We start from the raw sequence: 14,279 nt of genomic DNA on the forward strand, positions 1-14,279 counted from the left end.
CCACCATGCTTCACTGTAGGGATGGTATTGGCCTGGTGATGAGCAGTGCCTGGTTTCCTCCAAAAAGAACACCTGGCATTCATGCCAAAGAGATCAATCTTTGTCTCTCATGGTCTGAGAGTCCTTCAGCTGCATTCTGGCAAACTCCAGGTGGGCTGCCATGTGCTTTTTACTAAGGAATGCCTTCGTCTGGCCACTCTACCATACAGGCCTGATTGGTGGATTGCTGCAGAGATGGTTGTCCGTCTGGAAGGTTCTCATCTCTCCGCAGAGGAATGCTGTAGCTCTGACAGAGTGACCATCAGGTTCTTGGTCACCTCCCTGACTAGGGCCCTTCTCCCCCGATCGCTCGGTTTAGATGGACAGCCAACTCTAGGAAGAGTCCTGGTGGTTCCGAACTTCTTTCATTTATGGATGATGGAGGCCACTGTGCTCATTGGGACCTTCAAAGCAGCAGATATTTTTCTGTATCCTTCCCCAGATTTGAGCCTCGACACAATCCTGTCTCGGAGGTCTACAGACAATTCCTTGGACTGCACGCTTGGTTTGTGCTCTGACATGCACTGTCAAGTGTGGGACCTTTATATAGACAGGTGTATACATTTAAAAATCATGTCCAATCAACTGAATTTACCATAGGTGAACTCCAATTAAGCTCTAGGAACATCTCAAGGATGATCAGTGGAAACAGGATGCACCTGAGCTCAATTTTGAGGTTCATGGCAAAGGTCGTGAATACTTATGTACATGTGATTTCTTAAGGTGCATACACACAAACAACGATTTTTTTAACGATATCATTTATCGTTCAATCGTTGAAAAAATCGTTCACTGAGTTAAAACGAACGATTATCGTTCATGCGCGTTCACGCTTGTAGTTTGTAGTTTAGTCAGACTGACCAACTGAACAATTTTCAGTAAGGGAATATGCAAAAATCGTTTGTAGTTTAAAAAAATCTTATCTGAAATCCAGTTATAAGTGGTCCACACTGGATGGATTTAAATGGGATGTCGTCAGCTGGATCATCTTATAAGGAGCTTGTATAAGCTCATAAGAGAGAGAGTATATATAGTGTAGTGTAGTATTTCCTTAAAATTAGTACAGTGATAGGATATATATATATATAGATAGAGAGAGAGAGAGAGAGAGAGAGAGAGAGAGAGATTGTTAAAGGGTACTAGGAGATATCTGAAGGATGACATACTACAGGCTATTAAATTAGCATTATCTGGTACGCAGTCTCTACATATAATCACTGTACTAATTTTAAGGAAATACTACACTATATATACTCTCTTCTTATGAGCTTATGCAAGCTCTTTATAAGGTGATCCAGCTGACGACATCCCATCCAGTGTGGACCACTTATCCCTGGATTTCAGATAAGCTTAACAGATTTTATTTTTGGTACGCACATTCATTCTCACGAGCACCTGTTACTACTTGACTATAAATACTACACGATCAGGCGCATGTCTTCTTAAACTTCTTTTACAGAACCACTCCATCCGTTAGCCAAAACGGACCCCAAGAAGACTGCTGCCGCCTAAGGATCAGTGACTTTACAGAAATCTATTTACTCACAATCACATATTGCACTAGATGCACGTTTTATTAATTTTTCTTTTATTCTAACTACATTTTTATCACATCATTTTATCCTAAGTTGAGGGAATTAATATTTATTGTGCGCTGCCCTTACACATTTCTCACTATATATATACATACACATACATACATATATACACTAGGGATGAGCAGGTTCGGTTTTACTCGGTTCTCAAAAAAGCATTTTATTGGCTATCGGCTATCACGTGTTTTGGATAGCCAATAAAATAAATCCGAACTTGAGGTAAAGTAGCGAAAAGAACCGAGTAAATCCGAACCTGCTCATCCCTAATATACACACACATATTCAAGAGACAGATCGCACACACTTCAAGTGGTAATATATGTGGGTGCCAGGTCCAATCAATCATATAACATGCTCCAAGAATAATCCATTCAGGACCTTCTCAGACGACCAGCACACCACCATGAAGAGATTTATGCAAAAAGAGTAGTTTTAATGCAATATCAAAAAAGCTCCATCATATAAAGAAGCCACCATAGGTATAGAGTATAGTTACTCATCAAAGAGCTTGTTAACAACATGTCCTAATATGATATAGCCATCCAGACGGCTAGTTTCGGCTAAGTTCAGCCATCATCAAGGGTCAGCCACAAAAAGTTGTTGCCTTGATGAAGGCTGAACTCTATAAAGCAGCCAGGCGAAATGTGCGTTGGCGTTTCCATATAGAAACACTGCTGGTTACATGTGATCACTACTAAAGATGGATTTATGTGATGATAATGTTTAAGAACTGTAGTAGCCTATAGGACTAATAGATCACCAAGATAGCTATCCAATTAAAAAGATATACGGCAATATTACAGGAACTGACATTGTGGAGCAGATTGAGAATTGCACAGAGCGAGCCAGCTCAGCACATGTCAGTAATCCTATACAAATAACAAATGTGAAATAACTGCCACTGAATAGAGATAATAATTGATACTATAGTAACTACTCTGGGACTGTCTTTTTGACACTGATACAGTGTGATCTAAATGTAACATATATTGTTACACTACAGTTGCAACAGAAAAACATCTCAGTGTAGACCAATATCACTGATATAGGATAAACTAATAATTTATATGAACTGGTATTGTATCAGTGATATTAGGAGAATAACATACATCCACACATATATAAAGATATATAACCAGCGGTATTATAACAGTATAAATACACAGAATTTTCTTTTTCTATGCACGTCTTTCAACTCTTGCTTGAACTTTAATTGTATTTTAAAATATTTTGCCAGTTGTGGTAAACCCTAAACGACATAATTTTAAATAACAAATTAATAAAGATAAATATGTTTTAACAGTATAGTAATTGATGGTATATTTACTGACAATATAGTGCACCGCAATAAGGACTACTTTTTTCTTTTGTTCCTTGAAATATGTTCATATAGAGTCTGTGGTAGCACATCAGGAATAAGGATCTATTAAGAAACTGTGGATAGGATTGCATTTCCCATTATAAAGAACCCTTTGTGAGCAATTAAAAAGTTTTTTTCACTTTTCTATACTAAGAAGACTGGTGAGTGCTCTCCTTATACTAAAAAAATTATATATATATATATATAAATAAAAATGACAGGAGGTGCGGCACTCTTGTATACAAGAAAAGCACAAATGCAGGCTTAGTAAGTAACGTTTCGGTTTATCACCATCTTCAGATAACAAACAATACACATAACATCTTACCTTTATAGACATTGCACCATAGTGAAACCCACAGGCCGGAAACGGGACACAACACCCGGGCGGCCGACGCAGGGAGATGACGTCATCGCGCATTAAGCGCTCTACGTCAGTGACATACTAACACCATGACAACCAGTAGCTATAGCGACAAAATGTAAACAAATATTATAATAACAGTAGAGCGCAACCACAAATGCATATCCGAGAGCAAACATCAATGTTAGACTGCAAGTACTATTCTAAAGATATACAGCTATAATAATATATCTAAAATGAAAACATAAAGTATGCATATACCTAGTCAACATGCATAGTGGAACATACAATGTAAGTTCTAACCAGTAACACAATCAATGATATTACTAACCAGTTCTTTTGCTCTACCTAAAATAGATTTATGTTAAATAGTGGAAGCTTATAAAAAACATGATAAAGGCAAATTTTCATTTAATCCTCTTGGACTGATAACGTCCAATCTGTGAATCCATCGTGATTCACATTTCAATAACGCCAGATGTCGATCACCACCTCTACTGAATGGAGGGATGTGGTCAATCATGCGATACTTGAGGTTTGCAAGACTATGCCCAAAATTTGCAAAATGTCGTGCAACCGGCTGCTCACTTTTACCACTTAAGATGGCAGCACGGATAGCAGAACGATGTAAGCCCATGCGTTCTTTAAATTTCCTTTGCGTCTTGCCAATATATGAAAGTCCACAAGGACATATAATTTGGTAGACGACATAGGAACTGTCACATGTCAAATGATGTCCGATATTAAAAACGAGAAAAAAAGAGAGGGGGGCAGAATAAAAGGAAGGGGACGTGGCGGAAAACCACCGCCGGCACGAAGGAGATAATCTTTAATTTATCCTCCTATGAATTGACTACAACTGAGCAGAGTCTCTTGGAAAAAGGACTATCTTTTGTACCTACCACATCATTTAATGATTTCACTTGGCAAAAAGAAAAATATTGCCTTCAGAGAAAACTTAAATTAAAAGAGTTATTTTTCAAACAAGATTAAGATATCACAACATCATCTGCTACTGGCTCTATAGAAATCCCTGTTTCTTTAAAGAAACTACAGAAAAAGTCACAATTTGAACCTATATCATCTAACGCAGCTATCAAGACATTTATGAGATTGTTGGACCAGGAGGTCTCTGAGATAACTACTAAAACTTTACCTGTACACCCTAATCTAACCTCGCTTGAACGCAATGCATTAAGATCATTGTCATCTAATAACAACATAATTATTCGTCCCGTGGATAAAGGAGGAGGAGTGGTAGTACAGGATGTGTTAGAATACAAGAAGGAAATCTACCGTCAATTGGGGGATGTTACGATATATCGGGAACTATTAGGCGACCCCACTGCTACTTTTAAAAAAGAATTGTCGGAATGCCTAATTATGGCTATGGATATGCGAATTATTGATGAAAATCTTAAAGAAATACTACTCCCAGATTTTCCAGTGACCCCTTTAATGTATACTTTACCCAAAGTTCATAAGGGGATTCATCCACCACCTGGACATCCGATCATATCGGCCCATGGTTCCTTGTCACAACCATCTGCAATATTCTTAGACACAGTTCTTCAACCGTTAGTTCAGAGCCATAAAAAATTTTTGCTTGACACTACCATGTTGTTGAATTAATTGGCTAGTCTTTTTTCATTGCCTCCAGATATATGGTTTGTATGTGCTGATATAACCAGTTTATATACGGTTATTCCGCATGATGCGGGTATGGCGGCAGTGAAACAGTTATTATTCTCCAATAGATAAATCATTCATTGAGTTTTTGTTGCAGCTCTTAGAGTTTATTTTGTTGAAAAATTACTTTTTATTTGATGGTAGGTATTACTTGCAATTGTCAGGATGCGCTATGGGGTCCTCTGTGGCCCCGGCATACGCGAATGCGTATATGTTTGGTATCGAACAAGAATTGTTTTTTGACCGTCCTGAGATTGGCTCCATGATTTTGTTTTATACCCGTTTCATTGACGATATTTTTCTAATTTGGAATGGGTCTAAAGAGTCTTTCCAATCATTAATAGATGAACACAATATGTCATCTAACCCTGTGAAAATTACATATAGTATGGATCAACATAGCATTAATTTTCTTGATGTGTTAATTACTCGTAACGGAGGTGGTATTAGCACTTCAGTCTTTACAAAAGAGACTGACCGCAATACTCTTTTGCATATGAATAGTTGTCATCCACACAATTTAAAGCTTGGTCTGCCATACTCACAGATGATTCGTATCAGACGTATAAATGATAATGTAGAAACGGCTGGTGTTCAGATTGATGAATTAATTGATACATTTTTGATTCGTGGTTATGCTCTACAAATGTTGTTACAAACTAAGGAAAGAGTTTTAGCATTGGACCGGCAATAATTATTGACTACTAGAGTTAACCCTCAACCTGCTGACAAACTCCCATGGGTGAATAGTTATAATCCGTTATCTGTTCAGATCAATAAGATTACTAAAAAACTTTGGCCAGTTGTTAAAACAGATGTGACATTGGGCCTTAATACAACATCTATTATGTCATGTTACACAGGGGGAAAAATTTAAGAGACATTCTTGTCAAAACTGATGTTACAGGCATGGGGAATGTTGCGCCTAAACATTTTTTGTTTAACAAGAGATGGGGTTGCTTCAAGTGCTCTTGTGTTACGTGTCGTTATTTGATTGCTGGCGACACTTTCTTTCATCCCCATTCCGGGAAGGTTTTTAATATCAGACATCATTTGACATGTGACAGTTCCTATGTCGTCTACCAAATTATATGTCCTTGTGGACTTTCATATATTGGCAAGACGCAAAGGAAATTTAAAGAACGCATGGGCTTACATCGTTCTGCTATCCGTGCTGCCATCTTAAGTGGTAAAAGTGAGCAGCCGGTTGCACAACATTTTGCAAATTTTGGGCATAGTCTTGCAAACCTCAAGTATCGCATGATTGACCACATCCCTCCATTCAGTAGAGGTGGTGATCGACATCTGGCGTTATTGAAATGTGAATCACGATGGATTCACAGATTGGACGTTATCAGTCCAAGAGGATTAAATGAAAATTTGCCTTTATCATGTTTTTTATAAGCTTCCACTATTTAACATAAATCTATTTTAGGTAGAGCAAAAGAACTGGTTAGTAATATCATTGATTGTGTTGCTGGATAGAACTTACATTGTATGTTCCACTATGCATGTTGACTAGGTATATGCATACTTTATGTTTTCATTTTAGATATATTATTATAGCTGTATATCTTTAGAATAGTACTTGCAGTCTAACATTGATGTTAGCTCTCGGATATGCATTTGTGGTTGCGCTCTACTGTTATTATAATATTTGTTTACATTTTGTCGCTATAGCTACTGGTTGTCATGGTGTTAGTATGTCACTGACGTAGAGCGCTTAATGCGCGATGACGTCATCTCCCTGCGTCGGCCGCCCGGGTGCTGTGTCCCGTTTCCGGCCTGTGGGTTTCACTATGGTGCAATGTCTATAAAGGTAAGATGTTATGTGTATTGTTTGTTATCTGAAGACGGTGATAAACCGAAATGTTACTTACTAAGCCTGCATTTGTGCTTTTCTTATATACAAGAGTGCCGCACCTCCTGTCATTTTTATGTGTTTTTCTGTGAGGGCACCTTGGCTGTTATATTGTATATGCATGGAGTGCCGGACCCTTTGCATGTCTATGTATATATGTATATATATATATATATATACACACATACATACACACGTACGTACATACATACATACATACACAGAGGCGTAAGTTCATCCCAGATGCCCGGAGGCAAGTTACAGTCGGGTGCATAAATATTGGGACATTGACAGAATTTTCATATTTTGGCCTCTATTCACCACCACAATGGCTTTGAAATTAAACAAACAAGATGTGCTTTAACTGCAGACTTTCAGATTTAATTTGAGGGTAATTACATCCAAATGAGGTGAACGGTGTAGGAATTACAACGGTTTCTATATGTGCCTCCCACTTTTTAAGGGGCCAAAAGTAATCGGACAAACTAAACAATCCTAAATCTAACTTTCACTTTTTAATACTTTGTTGCAAATCCTTTGCAGGCAATTACAGCCTGAAATCTGGAACGCATAGACATCACTAGACGCTGGGTTTCATCCCTGGTGATGCTCTGCCAGGCCTCTACTGCAAACGTCATCAGTTCCTGCTTGTTCTTGGGGCATTTTCCCTTCAGTTTTGTCTTCATCAAGTGAAATGCATGCTCAATCGGATTCAGGTCAGGGGATTGACTTGGCCATTGCATAACATTCCACTTTTTAGCCTTAAAAACTCTTTGGTTGCTTTTGCAGTATGCTTCAGGTCATTGTCCATCTGCACTGTGAAGCGCCATCCAATGAGCTCTGAAGCATTTGACTGAATGAGCATATAATATTGCCCAAAACACTTCAGAATTCATTCTGCTGCTTTTGTCAGCAGTCACATCATCAATAAATACAAGGGAACCAGTTCCATTGGCAGCCATACATGCCCACGCCATGACACTACCACCACCATGCTTCACTGATGAGGTGGTATGTTTTGGATCATGAGCAGTTCCTTTCCTTCTCCATACTCTTCTCTTGGCATCACTCTGGTACAAGTTGATCTTTGTCTCATCTGTCCATAGGATGTTGTTCCAGAACTGTAATGGCTTTTTTAGATGTTGTTTGGCAAACTCTAATCTGGTCTTCCTGTTTTTGAGGCTCACCAATGGTTTACATCTTGTGGTGAACCCTCTATATTCACTCTTGTGAAGTCTTCTCTTGATTGTTGACTTTGACACATATACACCTACCTCCTGGAGAGTGTTCTTGATATGGCCAACTGTTGTGAAGGGGTTTTTCTTCACCAGGGAACTAATTCTTCTGTCATCCACCACAGTTGTTTTCAGTGGTCTCCCGGGTCTTTTGGTGTTGCTGAGCTCTCCGGTGCGTTCTTTCTTTTTAAAAATGTTCAAAACAGTTGATTTGGCCACACCTAATGTTTTTGCTATCTCTCTGATGGGTTTGTTTTGATTTTTTAGGCTAATGATGGCTGGCTTCACTGATAGTGACAGCTCTTTGGATCTCATATTGAGAGTCGACAGCAACTGATTCCAAATGCAAATGTCACACCTAGAATCAACTCCAGACCTTTTACCTGCTTAATTGATAATGAACTAACAGGGGAATAGCCCACACCTGTCCATGAAATAGCTTTTGAGTTGATAGTCCCATTACTTTTGGTCCCTTAAAAAGTGGGAGGCACATATAGAAACCGTTGTAATTCCTACACCGTTCACCTGATTTGGATGTAATTACCCGCAAATTAAATCTGAAAGTCTGCAGTTAAAGCACATCTTGTTTGTTTCATTTCAAAGCCATTGTGGTGGTGTATAGAGGCCAAAATATGAAAATTCTGTCTATGTTCCAATATTTATGCACCTGACTGAATAATTTAGTGCCCCCCTATCCCCCATATTTACAGCCATAAATGGGGTGAATATATTGTGGGTGATGGAGGAGGTGCCCCTTCAGTGCTGGCGCCCGGCGGCAGGTACCTCCATTGTCTCCCATACTTCTGCCCCTGTACATACACACACATACGGTACACACACATACACGTCGGAACGACATGGAGGAGGTGTAATGTGTGGTCTTTAAGTTAAAACACCACACGTTACACCTGTTAACTATATTTTAACAGGAGCCCCCTGTTAAAATGGTGATCCAGCTCCTGCCGGACACCGATGAAACTGAGTTGCCCTCAGGCTGTGGGCAGGGTATAGGGGGAAGGATCAGAGCATCCTGGGATTGAAAAGCTTTGCTGTTGGTGTCCGGTCCTCCAAGTCCCACCTACACCCCATTGTCTTCCTGTGGTGCCCTATGGACCCTGAAGAAGTGTTAATAGTTTATTTTATCAATTAAAAAAATGCAAAGTTAATGAACAGAAGATAAATCTAAATCAAATGAATATTTGGTGTGACCACCCTTTGCCGTCAAAACGGCATCAATTATTAAATTCTTCTAGGTACACTTACACAGCAGGGAGGTTGTTCCAAACATCTTGGAGAACTAACCACAGATCTTCTGTGGATGTAGGCTTGCTCAAATCCTTCTGTCTCTTCATGTAATCCCAGACAGACTTGATGATGTTGAGATCAGGGGCTCTGTGGGGGCCATATCATGACTTCCAGGACTCCTTGTTCTTTATGCTGAAGATTTTTGACATGGCTATATGTTTGGGGTCATTGTCCTGCTGCAGAATAAATTTGGAGCCAATCAGACGCCTCCCTGATGGTATTGCATGATGGATTTATACCTGCCTGTATTTCTCAGCATTAAGGACACCATTAATCCTGACCAAAGCCCCAACTATTTGCTGAAATGCAGCCCTAAACTTGCAAGGAACCTCCACCATGCTTCAGTGTTGCCTGCAGACACTCATTATTGTACTGCTCGCCAGCCCTTTGGCAAACAAACTACCTTCTGTTATAGCCAAATATTTCAGGTTTTGACTCAGCAGTCCAGAGCACCTGCTGCCATTTTTCTGCACCCCAGTTCCTATGTTTTCATGCATAGTTGAGTCACTTTGCCATGTTTCCACGTCGAAGGTATGGCTTTTTGGAGGACGCAATTCTCCTATGAAGACCACTTCTGGCCAGACTTCTCTGAACAGTAGATGGGTGTACTTGGGTCCCACTGGTTTTTGCCAGTTCTGAGCTGCTGGCACTGCTGTACATCTTATGATATCGAAGGGAAGTAAGCAAGAATTGTCTTTCATCTAATGCACTAAGTTTCCTTGGCTGAACACTGCGTCTACGGTCTTCAACGTTGCTCATTTCTTTGTGCTTCTTTAGAAGAGCTTTAATAGCACATCTGCTTTGAATTCTTTCCCTGGGAGAGACCTTGCTAATGCAGTATAACTACCTTGTGTCTTGTTGCTCTGATCAGTCTTGCCATGGTGTATGACCTGTGACATGAAACTGCTCACCTTGTAGCAGATTTTGGCTGTTCCTCACCCAATTTTAAGCCTCCTACACAGCTGTTTTTGTTTCAGTTAATGACTGTGTTCCAACCTACATATGAAAATCATCAATATCACCTGTTTGGTATTATTGGTTAATCATAACCTGACTATAATCCTACAAAATCCCTGACTGTGCAAGTGTACCTAGAAGAATTTATGCTGTTTTGAATGCAAAGGGTGGTCACACCAAATATTGATTTGATTTAGATTTCTCTTCTGTACAGTACATTCACTTTGCATTTTGTTTATTGATAACAAATTAGCATTCTTACTTTGCAGCATTTCCTTCACACCTGCCTAAAACTTTTGCACAGTACTGTAGGGAGGGACGATGGGGGTGTGTGTGTGTGTGTGTATATATATATATATATATATATATACACATATATACACACACACACACAAATGCACACATTTACATAGCCCTGCCAACACCACACTAGACCTACCCATTCGTAGCCTATGTATTACTGGTTACTTAATAGATTGGGATGGTCACCTTTGGTGACTCTCCCTAGTAGCGTGTAAGCAGCTCAACATATCTCTGAGCCGTTACAGAAATACATACATACTTTTGTAGGAATTTACTTATAGAAGACTATTGGATTAAATACCTGATCAAGAAAGTGGATCTGCAAATATTTCATAGCCTGCTGGATACTCTTCGGAATAGGGTAGCCTGTTCTCTGGACATTTAGGAGAAGGGGAACACCAAACACAATCTTATCCTTATAATCTGGAGCACGAATTTTACGGATGAATTTTGGAACAGTCCTGTAAAAGAATTCTATTAATGGAACAATTTATTTTTTCATCAGATCTCTCTCTCATTCCATAATGTATACAATTGGTTATAAAATGTTGATATTTATAAAAAGGAGTAATTTTTTATGCAGCATTATTATTAGTAGTCCAACTTAGCCAACTGCAAAGGAGAGAGGGCTTTAGCTAGCTTACTGCATTTTTGGATTTACTCTTCTGCTATGCTAGCCATACTGTAGTAACATTCCTCAGCAGAATCCCATCCTTACAGCTAGAAACAGTCAATTGAGGTCATTAGTAATATGCATAGAATGTTTTTGTTAGAACTTAAAGAAATTGAACCGGTTGTGGGAAAACTAGCTCAGTAGTAGCTCTGATTGACTGAATAATGTTACAATTTGAGCAGGTTCATGCACTTGGCTACTGAGTATCTGAAGATCTATCAGAGAGACCCTTTCATTATTGTTTTATGACGACAACAACAATAATAAAAAACCCTCTCCTCCTGTCCTTCTTAGGAAACCTGGCAGAGGTTACACTGGAAAGTTGCCTTGGTGGATGAGTTGCCTAAAACAGGGTACACACTAGTCGATGCGTGTATCATTTGACCGACAAACTATATATTGCGAGTGCATTGGCAGGTGTGTACACCCGAGAGGTTTATGAATTACGTTGTTTACAGACATATTAGGTCAGCCCTGCAGCACAGCCGATGCAGATATATCTGAAAGATATTTTGGTGCATCTGCATGTGTGTACAGGTGACCAACCGACCGCCCGTATCTTGCTGCAGGGGCCGCCAACACTGACATCTCAGCTAGGCAGGGAAATTAAAATGCTCACCCAGTGGTGATGTCAGGTCAGACATATCGAGCTGCCAATTGGTAAACGTGTATAGCTTACCAATCGTCCGCTCGGACGGCGGATGGTCTACTGACCAATCCGTCATTGTAGAGTGAAACCAGCATAAGACTGTACTTAATGCTCTTTCATTTACCATGATTATTTTGGTGCTATTTTTTTTCATGGTATTCTATTTTAGGTTTAGTCAGAGCAGATTTAGTTGTTCCAAGTACATGCAATTCCTAGAACCTTACCAATTCCATCCTTGTTTGCTGGATGGAGAGTATTTATCCATCAAAGCTGTGAGTTTCAGCAAAGACAGTTTCTGGATCCTGTTCAGGTGGGCTGCTGACTGGTTGTCAATTTGCAAGGAAAGATTTTCAGGCTCTGGACTGCAAAATTAAGAAATAAAAAAGTGATTTCCAAAGTATCTCTGCACAGTTTTAGGTTTGTCCCATTTAGGTCCGTATTCAATTAACGGCGAACAGTCTGATTTCGCGGAAAAGTATCGCGGGTGACGTCATTTCACCAGGTGGAAACTTTTCGTCCTATTCAATTGCAAAGACTTTTCACGTATGTGATAGGCGGACAAGTTTCGCCTATCAATTGCAGGCGGAAAAGAGTGCAGAACTGTGGTTTTGGGATGCAAAGTTGGGGAAACCACCCTGCACTCTTGGGACAGGCCCCCAAAGGTTAAATGCGTAAAAAAAAAAAAAAAAAAAATTGAACACCCCAAAATGACTTTGAAAAAAGGGGTGAAAAAGTACAAAGTTAGGGTACAAACTTAAAAACTAGTGGAATAAGCTTTTGGGGGGTCTGCAAGTATGGGGGAGGTGTTTTTTTTTATTGCAGGTGCTTGCTGAAGATGCATTTTTCACGTTTTTTAAAACTTCACTTTTGCGAATTTTTAATCATGCTAGCACCCATTTTCATGTACCCCAAATTTGCTGGGACTAGTTATTTTCTCCAAAAAAACCCTGCTAAATGCTATTCTTCTCCACTTGTGCAAAGACGCTAATTAGCAGCAATTGAGAGCTTTTAAGTACCCCAAAGAGCTTCAGTAGGGCTACTCGGGGGCGACTACATTGATCCCCAATGTTAGTGCATCTTTTGGGCTGATTTCCCCAAATCTGACAGCACTTTTCGCCTGTTTGCATTTCCCCGGATCCCATTTTCGCATCCTTTGGAATTGAATAGGGCGAATAGCAGGGGCGCGCCCGATAAGTTTCCGCTTCCAAAACAGGCGATGTAGGCGGAAAGTAGATTCCGCCGACGGCGGCGGCAAAATTATCACAGCTAATTGAATACGGGCCTAAGACTGATGCAGCTTTCTGATCAGTCAACAAAGTCCATACAACTGTGTTATGAAAGTATCAATATATAAAATGTAAATTACAATCTAACAGATACTGGGCCTGACTCAGAGCCGGACGCTCTGACAAGAGCACTCGCTCTGAATCAGGGCCGTCCCTCCTACCTATTATTGGAGCGGCCTCCTGGCCGCTCGCATAGCTGTGGGTGACCACCCACAGCTTATGCAAGCGGCCAAAAAGATGGTCCCGATGATCAAGACCATCGCGACCATCGGGCTTGCGACGAGACCCTGCGGTAGGGTCGCGCTGCCGCAAGCCCAGGAGTGCTTTTGGCTCTATCAGAGCCAAAAGCACTCCCACTGACATCACCAGTGATGTCAGTGGGACCGGCCCCAGACGGTAGGCATTCCCATGGGAACGCCTCCGTCTGGGCAGCAACACCCGCGGCACGACCACCAAAGGGGGCGTGCTGTCACTCACCATCGACAGCATGCCCCCTTTGGTGCGAGCCCATAGTGACGGCTTGGCCGTCGCTATTCGGGTCTCGCACATGCGCACGACGGAGCTCCCTCCATCATGCGCACTAGAGCACCATCGCCCCGCTTGCGAGCGCTCAGCGCTCGCGAGCAGGTCTGAATCAGGCCCACTGTACAAAAAAGAAAAAAAATATATATTTTGGGTAGCTTTTCTTCTACACAAAAGGTGTGTGTGGTTTTGAACTCTCATATGCCTTCTTGTCACCGTAGGGCTCACCGGAAATATCTCCCCTCCCCCCGAGTAAACCGCTCCAAAGCCAAGTGAGGTGGGTAAGGGTCCTTCAGTAGAAAAAAAAAAAGGCTCCTCTGGCTAACATATTTTTGAATGGACCTTTGAACCATTATGCCTGGTACAAATCCTCTGTTCCTGAACTTATCCATTTGTCCCATATCAAGCCAGCTAACCTCCATAGCATAAATGCACATTGTA

At 40.5% G+C, this 14,279-nt stretch overlaps 1 protein-coding gene across 2 annotated transcripts in view; it reads right to left on the minus strand.

Annotated features, from left to right (window-relative positions):
• LOC148479114 (rho GTPase-activating protein 7-like) overlaps positions 1 to 14,279 on the minus strand; it is a 262,669-nt gene that overhangs the window by 94,927 nt on the left and 153,463 nt on the right. For both annotated transcript variants that reach the window (XM_088454946.1, XM_088454945.1), the window contains exons 6-7: positions 12,255 to 12,392; positions 11,010 to 11,169 (exon numbers count right to left, since the gene is read on the minus strand). In XM_088454946.1, coding sequence (XP_088311072.1) covers positions 11,010 to 11,169; positions 12,255 to 12,392 — 298 coding nt within the window. The remainder of the gene's footprint in view (positions 1 to 11,009; positions 11,170 to 12,254; positions 12,393 to 14,279) is intronic.

Source organism: Taudactylus pleione, unplaced genomic scaffold (genome assembly GCF_031769625.1).
Source record: "Taudactylus pleione unplaced genomic scaffold, aTauple2 ptg000637l, whole genome shotgun sequence".
In the NCBI taxonomy this organism is placed as follows: domain Eukaryota; kingdom Metazoa; phylum Chordata; class Amphibia; order Anura; family Myobatrachidae; genus Taudactylus; species Taudactylus pleione.